The sequence below is a fragment of the Gossypium arboreum genome, chromosome 8, assembly GCF_025698485.1.
Source record: "Gossypium arboreum isolate Shixiya-1 chromosome 8, ASM2569848v2, whole genome shotgun sequence".
NCBI classification, from domain to species: Eukaryota; Viridiplantae; Streptophyta; class Magnoliopsida; order Malvales; family Malvaceae; genus Gossypium; species Gossypium arboreum.
Window position 1 is genome coordinate 6,613,491 of NC_069077.1, and position 20,762 is coordinate 6,634,252.

The following is a 20,762-nucleotide window of genomic DNA, read 5'->3' on the forward strand; positions in this document are numbered from 1 at the left end:
GAACCGAAAATAACTGAACCTAACCAAAAAGACTTACATATTACAATTGCATATGATAATACTCAAATTTGAGTTAAAGACTCACCATAGCGAACAAGGGAATGCCTTATTGGTACTTTAATCTTTAAAAATGTTGTAACAAAATATTGAGTTAAATTATGAGGAAAAAAAGAAAGGAAAATCATTGTTATCCGTTAACACAAAATAATTGTAAAGCGGAAGCGCAAAATCACAGAAGTAATACGGCAAAGAGGAGCTTTCAAATGATTTCATCAATACTTAATTTCTGCATCATACTCAGATTATAAAGCAAAATGGTTAAGTGGACGCAATTCTGGTGTTACGGCTAAATATTGATTTGTCCACTGCTGCAGCCTGCATTGACATTTTAACATCATTTATACTTTGCATTCAAGGTTTTCAAATTTAGATATAGTAAAAGGATATGCTGTTTGAGTTGCCTAAAACCTTCCTAAAAAAATTATAGAATTCCCTATATTAGAAATCGGGTAGTATTTTGTTCTTTTTATTTAAAAATGGATAAATTAATTTTTATATGTTAAGTCAACAAGTAAAATGATATTTCTCTTAAAAATTCTATCAATTTCTATTGTTAGAAATTGGTTCCTATATGTCAGCATGAGGTACACATAACACGCCACATATCTCAGTATAATTATTCCGTCAACCACGTCAGTTTTTAATAATACAAATTGATGAAATTTTTAATATTAATGACCAATTTACTCTTTAAACTAAACGTACAGGGACTAACTTGCCGATTTTTTTGAGTAGAGAGAACAAAATACAATCTGACTTTTAATACAAAACCTCTATGATACTTTTATCAGAAAAGCTTAGAAAAATTTATACATACCCAAATTCAATACCCACATCTAAGTCCTTGTGATGGGCATGATCTCAGCTTTGACTATGGTGCCTCCGTTTAATGACCATAGCAAAGCATTGATGCATCAACTGAATGACTTCCTACCACTTTTACTCAAATCTTTCAAGGATTTTGAGCCATAATGTTATACCCAACATGTCCAAAAGCCATATTTAGCCTGACATATATAGTGTATTGTATTGTATTGCATTATCCATCATGATTGTTAAAATAATCCATCATTAAATAAATGTGTCTGATATTAGGGAGGATTCAATAATATGAGAAAGTTCTTTTTTCCCCTCAATTTGCCTGGTTGGTGATGGTGAGGATTAGAGGAAGCCAAGGAAAGGCCTCCCTTAATGAGTGAGAATGAAGGGTTTTTTTTGGTTCTCACCAAACTTCAATTGGATGGCAAACCCTTTTTACTTGCATTGGCAGGTACCTAATTTTTCATATAAGAAAATGTTCATCTTACCTTCCTGCCTTGTGGGCTAAGTTTCATTTTCATATTTATCTCCCTTAAATGCTTAAGAATTCAGATTTACAAGACCCCATTTGACTGTGACACTGTTCTTAACCACCAAATTTGAATGCTTAAAACATGACAGAAATCAATCCACCATTCGTAAATTATATATTTTGGTATAAATCTTAAAACTATACATTAACTTTAGTCTAATATGTAATTTTATATATGAAATTTAATTTAATCCAATTCTCACAAATTATTACCATAATAATTGATAAAGCATCATTTTAGATTTATATATTGCATACAAAAATAATTTCATTTATCTAATATAAAATAATTTGATATATTTATTTCTTTAAATGTGTATAATTGAATCAAAATGAAAATTTAATGTATATATTTGAACCACAATCAAAGTTTCATATGTATAATTGCATCAAATTTACCAATTTTTTTGTTTTACTGGATTTTGCTTATTAACCTTATTAGAGTTTTCACCTTATACTGATTTTTTATTTTATTTTAATTTCTTTTAGAAATTTTGACTGTTACTCATTGCTTAAATAAATCCTTACCTTCCTTCTGGAAGAAATAAAAACAAATACACGTAGTACTTAAAACTATAACAACGTGAAACACCAACCTCCCTAGCAATCTAACATAAAAAGCCTACATTCTCAAACAAGCCACAAATCATCTCTTTCTTGTTTTTTTTTTCCTCCAAAGCTCAAAAATCTCTCTAACCCTTTTCTCCTGCACTCTTACTGTTGAATTTCCCGGTGGTGGCTTGTTGTAACTTGACTTGCTTTTTGTTGTTTTTATGGAGTTTTAGCAACTCTCTGTCAAATAACATTGTTAATTTATATATTCTTTCAAAGGTATCTCTCTTTGTTCATTCTTTTGAATCTTTTTCCATTTTCTGCTTAGTTATCCATTTATTGCAAGCCAGAAAAAGGTTGATAAATATCTTATAAGAGTGCAACATTAAAAATACCTGCAACACATGTTTGTTTGTTTTGTTTCAGCAAAGATGGGAGAAATGTCAAGCTTCCAATTGGGAGTTATAGGGGCCCTGTTTCTTTCTGTTGCATCTTCTGTCTCTATTGTCATATGCAACAAAGCTTTGATGAGCAATCTTGGCTTCCCCTTTGGTATCTTTTTTTTTTCTTTTTCTTTTTCTTTTTCTTTTTTTGCCTTTATTTGAAATAGAAAATTTTCATTATTCATTTATCCTTGGGTGCAGCTACCACACTCACTAGTTGGCATCTCATGGTAACATTTTGCACCCTTCATGCTGCCCAAAGATTCAATCTGTTTGAGAATAAATCAATTGACATCAAGACTGTGATGCTTTTTGGCATCCTCAATGGTGTTTCTATTGGATTTCTTAACTTGAGCCTTGGATTTAACTCCATTGGTTTCTATCAGGTGAACTCCATTTTTTGTTGTTGTTGCAAAAATTATAATCTCCCACCTTCATCAAAATCAATATACCCCTTATTCTTTGTGGTGATGACTCTTTTTACAGATGACCAAACTTGCAATTATACCATTCACTGTATTATTGGAAACTGTCTTCCTCAAAAAGCAATTCAGGTTTTTTCTTAATTGAAGCCATTAAACTTGTGAATAGTTGGAGCACTTTTGAGATTCAAAGCTGACCGTAACTCTTTGTTTTACTGTGCGCAGTCAAAAGATAAAGCTATCCCTCTTCCTTTTGCTTGTTGGAGTTGGCATTGCCTCCATTACTGATCTCCAACTCAATTTTGTTGGGACAATCCTTTCTCTCCTTGCCATTGCAACCACCTGTGTTGGCCAAATTGTATCCTTTTACCCTCAAGCTTAAGTTTCTTGAAAATGATCACTAAAATGTTTTATTTCTTAACTTTGATTAATATAGCTGACAAACACCATACAAAAGAGGCTCAATGTGTCTTCAACCCAGCTTCTGTACCAATCAGCTCCATTTCAAGCAGCTATTCTTTTTGTGTCAGGCCCTTTGGTAGATCAGTTCCTCACCAATCAAAATGTGTTTGCTTACAAATATTCCCCTATAGTCCTGGTAAAAGAACCAAATGCCTCTCTTTCCTTAGCATATCAATAAAACAGATATCATGAATGATATTTCAGATAACTAATTGCTTTTTTTTGGAACATTGATTTGCAGGCATTTATCGTACTCTCCTGTATTATTTCTGTATCTGTCAACTTTAGTACGTTTCTGGTTATTGGAAAAACATCCCCAGTTACATATCAAGTACTTGGTCACCTCAAGACTTGCCTGGTTCTTGCCTTCGGCTATACACTGCTGCATGACCCTTTTACAGACAGGAACATCCTTGGAATCCTGATAGCCATTTTTGGCATGGGTTTATATTCATATTTTTGCACCCAAGAGAACAAAAAGAAACAAGCTGATCCATTGGAGTGTCAGGTATAAATATACGTATGTCATAGAGAAATCATCAAACAGAATGCTCCTAGATATCTATGCCTTTCTTTTCTTGTCTTTATATCTTTCGAGAAAGGGTTGTTGACAATTTCTTTGTATGTGTTGTTTTACAGATGAAAGATAAGGAAGACAAACCATTTCTGGCTCACGAGAAAGAAGGCCATGAAGTTAAAAGTTCAGACAAGAATTCCATTGTCTAAAGCAAAATTGGATTTTGTTATAAAGATTTTGTGTATTAAGTTAAGGTGTTATTCCAAACGTTTTGTACCTTCCAGCACAAATGACTTTGATTCTTTAAATAAACTGAAACGATACTGGTTTGTAGCCGTTCTAAAAAGTTGTTACACTATAGTAGCAGTTGTTTCGATAGTTCAGTAATGCAAAGTTTACTAGTAAGAGCACAATAATTGCTTATGTAATTCGCTTAAAATACTATGTCCACACAGCTTTTTTCAAACAAATAATTCACCACATAATTTCTCACTACCAGTAATTTAAGCTTAATTTAGCTGACACTCACAAAAAACAGTTGTAGATAGGGGCGAAACCAGAAAATTTGGGGCCAAAATTAAATTGTAATTTATAATAGCTTATATATTTATCATTTTTAAAGTATTAAATCAATTTTTGATCATTTTTAGGGGAAGCAAAGTGCAAGTTTACTTTTACTAATTTAAAATTTTAAAATTTTTAAAAGACCTAAATGAATAATTTTCCATCTTAAGGGGGCCCGAGACCCTACCAGCCCCTAACTACGCCACTGCTCTCTAACACTCAAAGCATAGTTGGTACTTGTTCTAAACGTTACAGCAACGACCTATGCTAGATTAAACTTAGAATTCTCGATACTAGATGCTTATGCACTAGAAGGCTTGTTAATAATGTTACATTTTCTAATATTATTGTTGCTTCACCACATGAAAAGTAAAACATATAAGTTTTAGGTTTTCATCGTTTAACCAAAGCAAAGATGAGAGATGAAAGGAAAGGAAAGGAAAGGAAAGTAAAATTCTCAATTTGATTAGCGTGATAGAAATTAATTATACTTAATTAAGGAATAATTCTATTTTCAAGCAGATTAATTTCCATATTACTATTAAAGAGAATAATATTGAATATTGAAGGTAAAAGTAAATTATTTCCATTGAAGGTATAAGTGAATATTATTGAAGGTAATAGCATCGGCAATAGCACGATATTCTGCTTCAGTGGAGGAACGAGAAACAAAATCTTGTTTCTTTGAAGACCAAGAAATAGGAATAGAGTCGAGAAAGTGTTGGTGTTAAGAACAAAAGCAAGCAAGGTTTAGCAAAAGCTTGAGCAACAAGGCTCGAGACTTGCTGAAGAAACAAATAGAATTCGAAACAGAATTGAAAACAAAGCAAAGAAAAATGGAGAGTATATTGAATGAAAATGATGAAGATTTCATTAAGATTGAATAATGGCATAATGCCAATACATAAACCAAGCATTCGGCTTGTCAAAATCAGTATAAGGTCCACTAATCTATACCAACTACTACTAACACATTGGAACTAGGAAAACCAAGCTTGTACACATGAACAAAGCTGGTTAACAGCTTAATCACATTAAAAAAATACATCAAACTTTAACCTAACATGGTTCAAAATGAACTAAGTTACATTACATCAATAAAAAGAACAAAATGAACTCAACTGCTGCTGCACTTGCTTCAACAGCTTCTTGCATGGCTCAGGCTTCATGTTCTTGTTGCTCTTGGTACTGCATGCTGACCAATCTTCAACAAATAGACAACATAGCCAATAGTAGATGTGCAATCCATAGGGTTGCTAACCCAGTCAGAGTCAGAGTACGCAATTAAACGACGATCAGGCTCACAGGAAACACGAAGTCCAAAGGTAGCAGTATGATGAAGATATTGTAGAAGGCGTTTGAGAGCTACCCAATGAGACATGGTAGGTTGGTGCGTGGCTTGAGAAAGTCGACTGATAGAAAAGGCAATGTCCGAGCGAGTAAAAGCCAGGTAGTGTAATTTGCCAATGATGCGACTGTTGGGAAGAAACCGAACAACTGAAACAAAGCAAAGCACAACCCGTGTTCTTTCTCTCCCTATAACTCCTGTCAAAAATTATGGCAAGCACAAAAGCACAAAATATGTTCTCTAGCAACCTTAATCAACCACAAATCAACCAATGCAACCACAACAAAAATAAAAAAATAGATACACCGGTATTTTTATGTGAAAAACCCTCTAAATCAAGGGTAAAAACCACGGGACTTTAGAGTCTGATCAAAAACTCCACTATCATCAAATGTTCAACTAAAAGATCACAATATCAAGCCTACAACAAGCATTCAACTCCAACAAGGCTAATAATATGTAATCTTTAGCAAAAGAGAGAAAAATATGAGAACATCACCAAAAATGTAGCTGCTGAAAAATGGGTATTTCCGACGCTACAAGGCTCGAATGAAAAATCTAACCTTACAAAGTCAAGAACACATTATCGCCTAGCTGCTATCCAAAAATCAGCTCAATCGAACCACGGATGGACCTTCGACCGAAGAGTTGATCACTGCTGCACCAAACTTGAAAAAAAAACTGATTTCTCCTCTTTTGTTTTTTTTTTTAACAAGCTTCAATCTCTCTGTTTCAAAATTAGATTTTTGGCTCTCAATAAATGGCTGCCGACATCCACACATAAAAGCCAAAAAGAATGGCTTTTTGTCAAATCCAAAAAGGGTAATAAATATGTTGCAGAAGCTTTCCTTTTTGTAACCAAACAAAAGAAATAAACAACCTCTTTTAAGTTGGGTTGACCGGTGTAAGGGTTCCCCACATAGTGGAATCCACACCCAACAAATCTCCCCTCCAACTATGTGGGGAATGCCTCCATGTCGGAGGTCAAACAACATGCTTCAAACTTTCCTCTTGGTAAGGCCTTCTTAAACATATTAGCACCATTATCATTAGTGTGTATCTTCTCAAGCTCTAACAGCTTAGCTTCAAGAATATCTTGTATCCAATGGTACCTCACATCAATATGCTTAGATCTAGCATGAAAATTTAAGTTCTTACCAAGATGAATGGCACTCTGGCTATCACAATATAGGACATACTTCTCCTGAGTAAAACCAAGCTCATGCACAAACTTCTTCATCCAAAGCATCTCCTTGCACGCTTCGGTTGCTGCAATGAACTCTGATTCGGTGGTGGACAATGCAACGCACTTTTGCAATCTCAATTGTCATGCCACAGCTCCCCCTACATAAGTGATCAAGTAACCTGAAGTAGATCTCCTTGAGTTAATGTCTCCGGCCATGTCTGAATCTATATACCTAACAAGAATAGGTTTCTCATTGCCGAAACAAAGTTTCATGTTGGAAGTGCCACAAAGATATTTCATAATCCACTTCACTGTATTCCAATGCTCTCTGCTTGGATTAGAAAGAAACCGACTAACTGTACCAATGGCATAAGCCAATTCTAGTCTCGTGCAAACCATTGCATACATCAAATTACCCACGGCTGAAGAGTAAGGAATTTTCTGCATCTTTTCCTTCTCCTTTCCTGTGGAAAGACTATGCTTAACACCAAAGGGAGTATTCACCGCTTTAGCTTTGTCCATACTAAACCTTTGAAGTACTTTCTCAATGTACCTCTCTTGTGATAACCATAATTTCTTGGCCTTCCTATCACATGTCAATCTTATGCCAATAATTTGTTTTGCTGGCCCTAAATCCTTCATTGCAAAGGATTTACTCAACTCATGCTTCAACTTCTCAATTCTAGAAGCATTCTGACCAACAATAAGCATTCCATCAACATAGAGTAAAAGAATTATAAAATCATCACTAGAGAATCTCTTAACAAACACACAATGATCAAAAGTAGTCTTCTTGTTGCCTTTTTTCCCCATAACAGACTCAAACTTCATGTACCATTGCCTTGGAGCTTACTTCAAACCATACAAGCTCTTCTTCAATCTGCACACATAGTCTTTTTTCCCTTGTGCAACAAACCCCTCTGGCTGCTCCATGTAAAGCTCTTCTTCCAAGTCACCATGAAGAAAAGTAGTTTTCATATCCATTTGTTCAACCTTTAAGTCATAACAAGCTACCAAACTCAGTATAGTTTTGATAGAGGACATCCTTACAACTGGAGAAAATATTTCTTCAAAATCAACCCCCTTTTTCTGAGTATAACCCTTGACGACCAATCTAGCCTTGTATCGTAGAGAAGAAGACTTCTCTTCTTGCTTCAACCTGTAAACCCACCGATTCTTCAAAGCTCTTTTGCCCTTAGGCAGTTTCACCAACTCAAAGGTATGGTTCTCATTGTAACACCCTAAAAATTTCTACAGTAAGATATTATCCTTAATATAGTAAAATAAGGAAATAAAGTGACAAGAAGAGGAAAATTTGAGTTATGTCACTGGGAAGTATATTATGATATACTGATTTAAGAAAGGACTAAATTGTAAAAGTGAGAAAAGTTTTGTGGCCAAGAGTAAATACTCAAAATTTGAGGGATTAAAATGTAAATATGAAAAGTTGAAGGACTAATAATGAAAATATTTTAAGGGTGGAATGATCTAGAAACCAAGGAAAATTGATGAATTAGGACCAAATTGAATAGGTGAAGAAATATGGGGGACTAAATTGTAATTTTACCAAATTAAGTGATGACTCAAGAATAGAATTTTAAAAGATCACTAAGGGCAAAATGGTCAATTGGAAGAGATAGAAATCTAGAGACAATGATGATGTTGGAGATATTTTAGATAAATTAAATAAATAAATATTAGTTTATTAATACTTTAAATTGATTTTTAAATGATATTTTATTATTTTATTATTATTTTATTTAGTATATATAAGGAAAGAAAGATGAAGAATCATCATCTTTTCTTTCCCATGCAAACCAACGTGAGAGAGAGGAAGAAGAAAAGAAGTTTTCTTTCTTTACAATTTGGTCCTTCCACCAAAAATTCACCATTTTCACCTAGAAATCAAAAGAATTTTCATAGCTACTAAGAGAGAAAAATGTTAAGGAGACCATGAGGAGTTAGAATATCAAGTTGGATTTAAGAAATAGAAGCTGGAGGAGAGAGAAAATCAAGTTAAAGACTAGTATTAATAGAACAAGGTAAGTACATCAAGATTTCAATATGTTTTTAAGTTTGTTATTATTGACAAAGCATGGAAATAATGTAATAGTAGAGTTTTCTTACATAAGGTCCTATATTATTGATATGTTAGTGAAGAGAAAATAAGAGAAAGTGATGAGAAATGGTGTAGAAAAAGAAAATAAGGGTGTTATAACATGGTAATTAATATCTTGCACAAAAACAGTTTTGGACAGCAGCAGTAGTCTAACTTTGAAAAATCATAAAAATTTTATAAATATAATTATAGGATGAATAAAATATTAAATTAAATGTTATTAAGTCTAGTTTCTTATAGAAGAAATTATGTAAGCAATGGAATTTTAAATCATGATATATGATGAATTTTGTGAGATAAGGTCAGAATGATTTAGGGTTCCCCTATTCTGACTTTGTAAAATTAAAAAAAATTGGATAAAAATAATTATGGGCTTAAATTTATATATTTAGAATCCAGAATGAGTCTATTTTCAAGATAAACAAATGGGAACATTATTTGAATTCTGTATGAGGAGATAATTAATTTTTAGTGAAGAAGGGTCACAACTGTCAGATAGCAGAATAAGGGTGACTTTAAAGAATAAACTGTACTTATTGGATAAACCAAAAATTCTGAAAATTTTATGAAAATAAGATATATGAGTGTAGTTTCAGGGAAAATTAATGGATCTTAATTTGGAGTTCTATATCTCCAGATATAAATAATTTAGTGATTATGACGCAGATAGACAACTTGAATATTCATAAAAGTAAATAATAAAAATTATAGATAATGTTACTTACAAGTGTGTATATACATTAAGGATGTGAAATGGAGAAGAGGAGGAGGAAAAATATGTATGAATATTCATCTAGCATGGCTAATTTGCATATTTTAGGCTCAGGGACTAAATTGAATAAAAGTAAAACTTTATGGGTAATTTTGTAAAAAGTCAGAAATGACCAAATTGCATGAAATGGATTATTTTATTATTTAAATTATAAAATTGAATGAAATTATTAATTTAGTTCAAGATCGGGGGAAAACATGTTTTAGGGATTAAATTGAAAAGAGTTGAAATTATGGAAAATTCTGATATTTTATAGAATTCATGGACTGTTATCAATATGTATGAGAATAATAGCTGGAAATAACAATTAAATTGCAAGAATTTTATTTTCCTGACCCTAAGGATGAAATCGTCATTAATTAAAAGTTTAGGGGCAAAATGGTAATTTTGCCTAGAGCATTAATTAAATGCATTAGAATATGAAATGAATGAAAATGATGATCAAATTTATTTATAAAGATCCGGACGACTCAAATACGAGACTTGATCGTGAAAAAAGAAAAAAATATCGGATTAATAAAATTATAAACACAAACAAGCAATAAGGTAAGTTTGTGTAACTTGAATTGTATTTTTAAATACTTGAAATATGTGGTTATGTGATGAAAATATGATTTGAATGTTCAATTCATGATAATTGATGAAATATTGATAATACTCGATATAAATTGAAAATAAATCCAGTTGAATGGAATGGAATTGATGGATCATTGGAAAGGAATTGGCGGTAAAAGGATCTAGCAGGACGGGTGATCCTATTCGATATAGCCCTCCAGAAGAATACGTGTAAAATGGATTTAGCCGGATGGGTAATTGAATTAAGTGCGAATTTGCTTTGGATGGTAATTCAAATCCAAGCTCATTAGAGTAAGTGTCATTGCGAGGATTTAGCTTTGGTGGTAATCCAGACAATATTCTATGAGTTTATATTACGAGATTTGCTTTGCCTTTGGTAATCTCGTTGTAAGGATGAGGTTCGCGGGAGTGTGCTTTCTAAAATGAAATGTGTAAGACCATGGTTGAAAGATACCATGGCAACATGATATGAAATGTGTAAGACCATGGTTGAAAGATACCATGGCAACAGGATATAAAATGTGTAAGACCATGGTTGAAAGATACCATGGCAACATGACGGGAATGAATAAGACCACGGTTGAAAGATACCATGGCAACCTGACAGAAAATGAGTAAGACCATAGTTGAAAGACACTATGGCATCATGTCAATGATAAATAAGACCGTGGATGGGGAGGCGATGATATCTATTGAACAATTGATATTGGGTAATATGTATCGGATAATGAATGGTTATATGAAATGGTTGTGTGAAATGTTTACAAGAACTGGTCATATGGAAATGTATGTACAAAATAGTTGTATGAAATAATTATGAAGATAGATAAGCGAAATAAGAATAAGTACATGGAATATAATTTATGTTAAGTTTGATATAAACTTTACGGAACAAATATACATAAAATAAATGGAAATGATGGAGCATGAAATATTGATATAATGAAATGATTGATATATACTTATGAAGAAAGCGGTAAGAGAATGATATGTTTCATGACATGTACATATATGATTATTTTTGATATGTTGATACAAGGGAATTATGTAAGTAAAGACAATTATTAAACTCAAGCGTGACATGTCGAGAAAATAAGTATATCGATGCTGAATTTATATGAAATATGTGCAAGTATACTAACAATGATGTTGTTTGACGCTTAGACAAGTGTCAAGCTATTGATTGAATGATAACATGTTTAATTATAAGAAGCATTGAAATGGTAAATACTTAGATGAAAATATTTAAGATTTTGCGAAAGTTTTTCGGTTGGTTTTTAATGTATGTTTGGCGCTTCAAGGGCCCAATAGAGAGACGTTATGATTGTTTTCAAAATATGAATAATAAATGACTCAGATTTATCTGAAAATGTTTAATAAACTCCGGTAATGCCTCGTACCTATTCCGGCAATGGATACGGGTAGGGGGTGTTACACTCATGCAAGGATTGAAGTTCATCTTTCATGCTTCAACCCACTAATCTTTGTATTCACTCTCCATAGCCTCTTCATAACATTCAGGTTCTCCCCCGTCAGTCAAAAGAACATATTCAGCAGAAGAATACCTGACAGAAGATCGTCGATCTCTAAAAGACCTTCGAAGTGGAATTGCTGGTGAAGCTATAGGTGCTTGTTGTTGATCATTCACAACATCATACATGGGAGTATCAAAGTCACCTACATCCTGATAGTCATCACTAATATCACCATGCACATCATTCTGGATAGGATCTGTAACACCCCTTACCCGTATCTATTGCCGGAATAGGTACGAGGCATTACCGGAGTTTACTGAACATTTTCAGATAATTCTGAGTCATTTATTATTCATATTTTGAAAATAGTCATAACGTCTCTTTATTGGGCCCTCGAAGCCCCAAACATACATTAAAAACCAACCGGAATTAAATCGGGATCATAAAAAAAAATTCGCAAAATCTTAAATTTTATTTTCATCTAAGTACTTACTATTTCAATGCTTCTTATAATTAAACATGTTACCATTCAATCAATAGCTTGACCCTTGTCTAAGCGTCAAGCCACATCATTGTTAGTATACTTGCACATATTTCATATAAATTTAACATTGATATACTTATTTTCTCAAAATGTCACACTTGAGTTTAATAATTGTCTTTACTTACATAATTTCCTTGTATCAACATATCAAAGATAATCATATATGTACATGTCATGAAACATATCATTCTCTTACCGTTTCTTCATAAGTATATATCAATCATTTCATTATATCAATATTTCATGCTCCATCATTTCCATATATTTTATGTATATTTATTCCAGTAAAGTTTATATCAAACTTAACATAAATTATATTCCATGTACTTATTCTTATTTCGTTTATCTATCTTCATAATTATTTCATACAACTATTTTGTACATATATTTCCATATGACCAGTTCTTGTAAACATTTCACACAACCATTTTATATAACCATTCGTCATCTGATGCATATTACCTGAATATCAATTGTTCAATAGATGTCATCGCGTCTCCCATCTACGGTCTTATTTATCTTTGACATGATGCCATAGTGTCTTTCAACTATGGTCTTACTCATTTTCTGTCATGTTGCCATGGTATCTTTCAACCATGGTCTTATTCATTTCATATCACGTTGCCATGGTATCTTTCAACCATGGTCTTATTCATTTCCTGTCATGTTGCCATGGTATCTTTCAACCATGGTCTTATTCATTTCATATCACGTTGTCATGGTATCTTTCAACCATGGTCTTACACATTTCATATCGAGTTGCCATGGTATTTTTCAACCATGGTCTTACACATTTCATATCGAGTTGCCATGGTATCTTTCAACCATGGTCTTACACATTTCATATCGAGAGCACACTCATGAACCTCATCCTTACGGATGGGATTACCGGTCAGGCTAAATCCACAGTAATATAAACTCATAGAGTATTGTCGGGATTACGGTCCAGGCTAAATCCCTGCAACGACAATTACTCTAATGAGCTTGATCTCAATTACCGATCCGAGCTAAATTCAGACCCTAATTCGGATTACCTGTCTGGGCTAAATCCATTTTCCACATATTCTTCGGGAGGGTATATCGGGGTAGGATCACCCGTCCAAGCTAGATCCTTTTTACCGTCAATTCCTTCTCAGAGATCCATCGAAATTTCCTTTCATTCAACCGGGATTTCTTCCCCTTTTTATCAAATATATCAATGTTTCATAAATTTTCATACAATGAACTTTTAAATCATATTCACATCAATAACATACATTTCAAGCATTTAAAAATATAATTCAAGTTATACGAACTTACCTAGAGAAATTGCAAAAATATCAAGATTCAGGGACATTTTGGTAATTTACCATTTTCCCAATTTTCACTCGATCTTAAATTGACAATTTCATTCAATTTATTAATTTGGATAATAAAACAATTCATTCCCTTCAATTTGGTCATTTTGACATTTTTATAAAATTGCCCCCTGAAGTTTTACTTTTATTCAATTTAGTCCTTAAGCCTAAAACATGCAAATTAGCCATGCTAGGTGAATATTCATATATATTTTCCTCCTCCTCCTCCTCCTCTCCATTCCACATCCTTAATGTATATAACACACTTGGAAGTAACATCATCTATAATTTTTATTATTTACTTTTATGAATATTCAAACTGTCCATCTGTGTCATAGTCACTAAATTATTTATATCTGGAGCTATAGACTCCAAATTAAGATCCGATAATTTTCCCTGAAACTAGACTCATATATATTCTTTCCATAAAAGTTTCAAAATTTTTGGTTTAGCCAATAAGTACAGTTTATTCTTTAAATTTACCCCTATTCTGTTGTTTGACAGTTCTGACCCTTCTTCACTAAAAATTAATTATCTCCTCGCACAGAATTCAAATGATATTCTTGTTTATTTCTATTGAAAATATACTCATTCAAGATTCTAAAAATATAAATTTAAGCCCCTAATTATTTCTATCCAATTTTTTATGATTTTCCAAAGTCAGAACAGGGGAACCCGAATTCATTCTGACCTTGTCTCACAAAATTCATTATATCTCATGATTTACAAATCCATTACTTACACAGTTTCTTCTATAAGAAACTAGTCTCAATAATATTTAATCTCATATTTTATTCATCCTATAATTCAATTTCTAAAATTTCTTGTGATTTTTCAAAGTTAGACTACTGCTGCTGTCTAGAACTGTTTTAGTGCAAGATATTAATTACCATGTTATAACACCCTTATTTTCTTTTTCTACACCATTTCTCATCACTTTCTCTTATTTTCTCTTCACTAACATATCAAGAACATAGGACCTTATGTAAGAAAATTCTACTATAACATTATTTCCATGCTTTGTTAATAATAACAAACTTAAAAACATATTGAAATCTTGATGTACTTACCTTTTCTTATTGACTTCAATCTTTAACTTGATTTTTCTCTCTCCTCCAGCTTCTATTTCTTGAATCCAACTTGATATTCTTGCTCCCCATCATCTCTTTGCTATCTTTATCTCTTGATGGCTATGGAAATTCTTTCAATTTTTAGGTGAAAATAATGAATTTTTGGAGGAAGGACTAAATTGTAAGAAAATAAAAACTTTCTTTCTTCTTCTTCTTCTCACGTTATTTGCATGAGAAAGGTGATCATATCCTCCTCCCCTTTCTTTCCTTTTATATATATATATATATATATATATATATATATATATATATATATTAAATAAAATAATAATAAAATAATAAAATATCATTTAAAAATCAATTTTTATTTAATTTATCTAAAATATCTCCAACATCATTATTGTCTCTAGATTTCTCTCTCTTCCAATTGACCATTTTGCCCTTCGTGATCTTTTAAAATTCCATTCTTGAGTCATCACTTAATTTGGTAAAATTACAATTTAGTCCCTCATAATTCTTCACCTATTCAATTTGGTCCTAATTCATCAATTTTCCTTGGTTTCTAGATCATTCCACCCTTAAAATGTTTACACTATTAGTCCTTCAAATTTTCATATTTACACTTTAATCCTTCAAATTTTGAGTATTTACTCTTGGGCCACAAAACTTTTCTCACTTTTACAATTTAATCCTTTCTTGAATCAATATGTCATAATATACTTCCCAATATTGACATAACTCAAAATTTCCCTTTCTGTCACTTTATTTCCTTATTTTACTATATCACGGATAATATTTTACTATAAAAATTTTCATGGTATTACAGGATCTAGTGAAGAGTCTAGGGGAACCGGATTCACATCAATCAAGTCACCACTATCTTATGAATCCACTTTCTCCGTCTTATCAATGTCATCAATGGTCTGATCCTCAATGAAGACAACATCTCTACTTCTCATGAGTTTCTTCTGAACTGGATCATAAAGTCTATAACTAAACTCACTATCTAGACCATAACCAATAAAAATGCATTGTCGAGTCTTGGCATCCAACTTGGATCTTTCATCCTTTGGAACATGAACAAATACTTTACAACCGAACACACGTAGATGATCATATGACACGTCTTTACTAAACCAAACTCTACCTGGCACATCACCTTGCAAAAGAACACTAGGAGACAGATTTATCACATGTGTCACTGTATTCAAAGCTTCAGCCCAAAATGATCTTGGCAACTTTGCATCTGACAACAAACATCTGACTTTCTCAATCAATGTTTGGTTCATTCTTTCAGCTAACCCATTTAACTGTGGAGGCTTTGGTGATGTTCTCTAATGTCTGATTCCCTGTCGCAGACAATACTCATGAAAAGACCCTTTGTACTCGCCACCATTATCAGTACAAATGCACTTCAACTTCTTTCCTGTTTTCCTTTTAACTGATGCTTGAAACTATTTAAACACCTCAAAGACTTGATTTTTAGACTTCAAAGTGTAAACCCACAGTTTTCTTGAACAGTCATCAATGAAAGTCACAAAATAAAGTGCACCGCCATGTGACCTTACTTTTATCAGACCACAAACATCTGAATGGACCAACTCTAGCAACTCTGATCTTCTATGAGAAGGACGACTTCTAAATAAAACTCTTCTCTGCTTTCTTGCTAGACAATGAGCACAATTCTTCAGTGTAGCATTCTTCAAACCCGAAAGTTGATTCTTCCTTGCTAAACAGTTAAGCCCCTTCTCACTTATGTGACTGGGTTGTTTATGCCACAACTCAATTAAGGTATCATTCACTGTCACATTCACCGTCTCTCGAGAAGTCGAAGCTTGTATCAAGTATAAATTTAAGCTCTTCTTTCCTCGAGCCACAACCAAGGAGCCTTTAGTCAGCTTCCACTGCCCCTCACTGAAGGTGTTACAGAATCCCTCATCATCAAGCTTTCCTGCAGAAACCAAATTCAAACGGATATCTGGTGCATGTCTGACATCCTTGAGAGTTAACTTTGTTCCATTGTTACTCACCAAGCTAACACCTCCCATACCAATAACCGAAACCAAACCGTCATTACCCATCTTCAATACCCCAAAATCACCAAGAGTATAAGATGTGAAGAAATCCTTCCTCGATGTGACAATGAAGTGATGCACTAGTATCAATCACCCTACTAGTCTCGTCGCATGCTAGGTTGATCAAATTCTCATCACAAATAACCATCAGATCTTCACGAGTAGCAGTAGCAACACGCTCGGATTTTTCATCATCATTCTGATCGTGTTTATCACCACCACCTTTGTTCTCTTTCTTCCACTTGAAGCAATATTTCTTGATATAGCCTTTCTTACCACAATGATGGCACTCAAGATTCTTGTATCTCGATCTTAACTTGCTTCGGTTTTTATCTGTGCCCTTTCCATCTTTGTCTCTGTTCTTCCCCCTGTTCTCGATAACCAACACCTCGAACTGTGATGTAGGACCCTGAGATCTTTTTCTAACCTCTTCATTCAACACACCACTCTTAGCCAAATCCAAAGTAATAATACCTTGTGGGGCAGAATTAATAATTGAGACCCGAAGAGTCTGGTATAGTAGCAAGCAACCAAAGCCCTAAAATCTCATCATCAAATTTGACACCCATACCAAGCAACTGATTCATCACACTCTGAAATTCACTAACATGGTCAGCTATAAATGTTCCTTCTTTGTATTTCAACGCTATCATTTTCTTCAGCAAAAACAACTTGTTATTGCCCGACCTCGAAGCATACAAGCTTTCAAGCTTCTCCCACAATGTTCGAGCATGTATCTCCTAATCAATGTGGTTGTAAACATTTTCCTCAACAAATTGTCGAATAAAGCCACACACTTGTTGATGCTTAAATTCCTATTATTCATCACTTTTTGAATCGGGTTTTTGAGTAGCAAAGACCGAAAGATGCAAAGTCTTCACAAATAACAAGTCTTTCATTTTATTCCACCAAAGTTGATAATTTGTGCCATTCAACATAATCATCTTGCTCGTATTGATTTCCATAATTATCTGACACAATAACTGAGCTCTAATACTAGTTTGTTGGGAAGAAACTGAACAACTGAAACAAAGCAAAGCACAACCGGTGTTATTTCTCTCCCTATAACTCTTGTAAAAAATTATGGCAAGCACAATAGCACAAAATATGTTCTCTAGCAACCTTAATCAACCACAAATCAACCAATGCAACCACAACAAAAATAAATAAATAGAGACACCGGTATTTTTACATGGAAAACCCCTCTAAATCAAGGGTAAAAACCACGGGACTTTAGAGTCCGATAAAAAACTCCAATATCATCAAATATTCAACTACAAGATCATAATATCAAGCCTACAACAAGCATTCAACTCCAACAAGGCTAACAATATGTAATCTTTAGCAAAAGAGAGAAAAATGGGAGAACATCACCAAAAATACAATAATTGAAAAAGGTATTTGTAATATCCTGGTTTTGGGCCTAGTCGGAATAGTGGTTTCGTGACCACAAAATCCGAGATAGAAATAATTATTTTATGATTATTTTAAGGTCTATGATATGATTGCATGATTGTGTGAAAATTTCGTGAAGAAATTTTATGCATAAAGTGCTTAATTTGAAATTTGGGACTAAATTGAATAAATTGCAAAACTTGTGTTCTAGAAGTATTTTGCATAAAATTGAATTAGATTATTAATTAGAGGTTCTTAAAGAGTAATTTTACCAATTTCTAAGTCTATGGACAAAAATTGGACATGGATGGAATTTTTGGAAAGTTTAGTAGTAAGGGCATTTTGGTCATTTAGGGGTAAAATGAATTAAAATACAAAATTAAAAGCCAATTTTGCTCATCTTCAACCCCATGGCCGAATATAGCAAGGAGAAACCATGGCTAGGGTTTTTCAAGCTTCCAAGCTCGATTGTAAGTCCATTCTAGCCTCGTTTTTAATGATTTTTACGTTTTTGGAGTCCCGGTAGCTCGATTTAGCTTATGCTAGCAATAATTTAACCTAGGGTTTATATTTGGAAAAATACCCATAAGTGAAATTTGTGTATTTTGGTGTTTTATGATAGAATATGAGGTTTTAAATTATGTTAGACAACTTGTGCTACTCGGTTTTAAGTGAAAATGAGCAAAAGGGCTTAATCGGTAAAAATACCTAATAGTCATAAGTACATGTTAGAGTGAGAATTTGATGTTGCCATAGAAGGGAAAAATGATCAGCATGTCATAAAACATAAGAAAATAGGCTGAATTTTAATTTACGAGCTTTGGGGCAAAAGTGTAAATATGCAAAAGTTTAGGGGTAAAATTGTAATTTTTCCAAAATATGATTTTGGGTCAATTTGAATAATGTGAGTCCTAATTAGACTATATTTTAAATGATAGAGCAAGGAAAACTGAAATTCGGGCTAAAATGGGGAAAATACCAAGTGGTGGGCGAAATGGTAAAAATAGCCATTTTAGCATACGAGGTAAGTTCATGTGTAAATAATGTAGCATAATGGTTATTTTAAGTTATTGATGTTAATTATATGTTATGCTGAATTTTATTATGAAATGTATGCTTGTGGTTAATTTCAAATAATATGCAAATTATGCGAACTACTTGTTAAATATAATTGTTACTGAGTATTGATTTGGCATTCTACGGAAGACAGCAAGGATAAGTGTTCGAGGAAAAAGCCCGTTTGAACCTTAGGAATAGATGAGGATACAAGTGACATGTCACTAGGATGGTTGAGCATCCGAACTCGTTGAGTTGAGTCCGAGTTCACTTATGGATCTGAATGCGAACTCGTTGAGTGAGTCCGAGTTCGTGAGATGTAACTAGGCATCCGAACTCGTTGAGTTGAGTCCGAGTTCACTTATGGATGCGAATGCCCGAACTCGTTGAGTTGAGTCCGAGTTCGTGAGATGTAACTAGGCATCCGAACTCGTTGAGTTGAGTCCGAGTTCACTTATGGATCGACGCCTGAGCTCGTTGAGTTGAGTCCGAGTTCACTTATGGGCGGGTTACATGGTAGCTTGGCTACATATGTGGCACTTATGTGCAAACTTTCCATGTATCCGAATTATATTCCGATGTGTTCAACGGGTAAAGTTCTACTCAAATGGAGGAATACTCAAGATGAAAGGGACGTATTGGTAAGTGTTGTGAAATGGATACTTTGAGCGGTATGTACTTAACCCTCGGGTTGAAAACTCGATATAACAACAATATGGTAAGATGATAAATGAAAAGGTGATATGAATGTCTTGGTGATGATTATGCAAATGATGTTTTATGTTTGCTTATATGGTTATGTTACTTGCTATTTGCATGTGAGCTTACTAAGCATTTATGCTTACTCCTCCTTTTCATTCCTTGTAGTGTTGACAAGCCAGCTCGGAAATCGGAAGCGGTTGGAGGCACGCTCACACTATCCGTATACCATCTTGGCATAATGGCTTGTATATTTTGAGTATGGCATGTATAGCATTATAATCATTTTATATGTATGGTCTTATGATATGGTTATTGAGTGGTATGGAAATAGAAATGCTTGGTAATGATTAGCCATTGGAATGGCTAATCATGATCATATTTGGTATTATGTATGTCAAATTGCTAGCTAATCCATGGAAACCATGAAATAGGTAAAATTTACCATAAAATAGATTCAGACAGCAGCAGTGACGTGAGTTTGAAAAATCACTAAAAATAGTAGAAATGGAATTAAATAATGAATAAGTTATGGAATCGAAGTTTGATGAGTCTATTTTCATATGGAATAAGCAAAACAGGTATATGAGCTATATTTTATGAGATGTTTAAATTTTTATGAAACAGGGCCAGAGCGATTTCTGGATCCCCTGTTCTGAATTTGGAAATTCACCATAAATTTTACAAAGATAATTAGAAGTCACGCTTTATATGTACAGATTCCTTATTGAGTCTAGTT

The 20,762-nt window shown here is 33.3% G+C and overlaps 1 protein-coding gene across 1 annotated transcript; it reads left to right on the forward strand.

Moving 5' to 3' along the window:
* The first annotated feature begins 1,989 nt into the window (after window positions 1–1,989).
* Window positions 1,990–4,153, forward strand: LOC108468911 (UDP-xylose transporter 1-like). Its single transcript, XM_017769776.2, has 8 exons — window positions 1,990–2,242; window positions 2,390–2,515; window positions 2,608–2,792; window positions 2,893–2,960; window positions 3,054–3,186; window positions 3,265–3,426; window positions 3,532–3,798; window positions 3,930–4,153. Exons 2-8 carry the CDS (start codon window positions 2,395–2,397, stop codon window positions 4,014–4,016), a joined length of 1,023 nt encoding a protein of 340 aa, XP_017625265.1. The 5' UTR covers window positions 1,990–2,242; window positions 2,390–2,394; the 3' UTR covers window positions 4,017–4,153.
* Window positions 4,154–20,762: the final 16,609 nt, after the last annotated feature.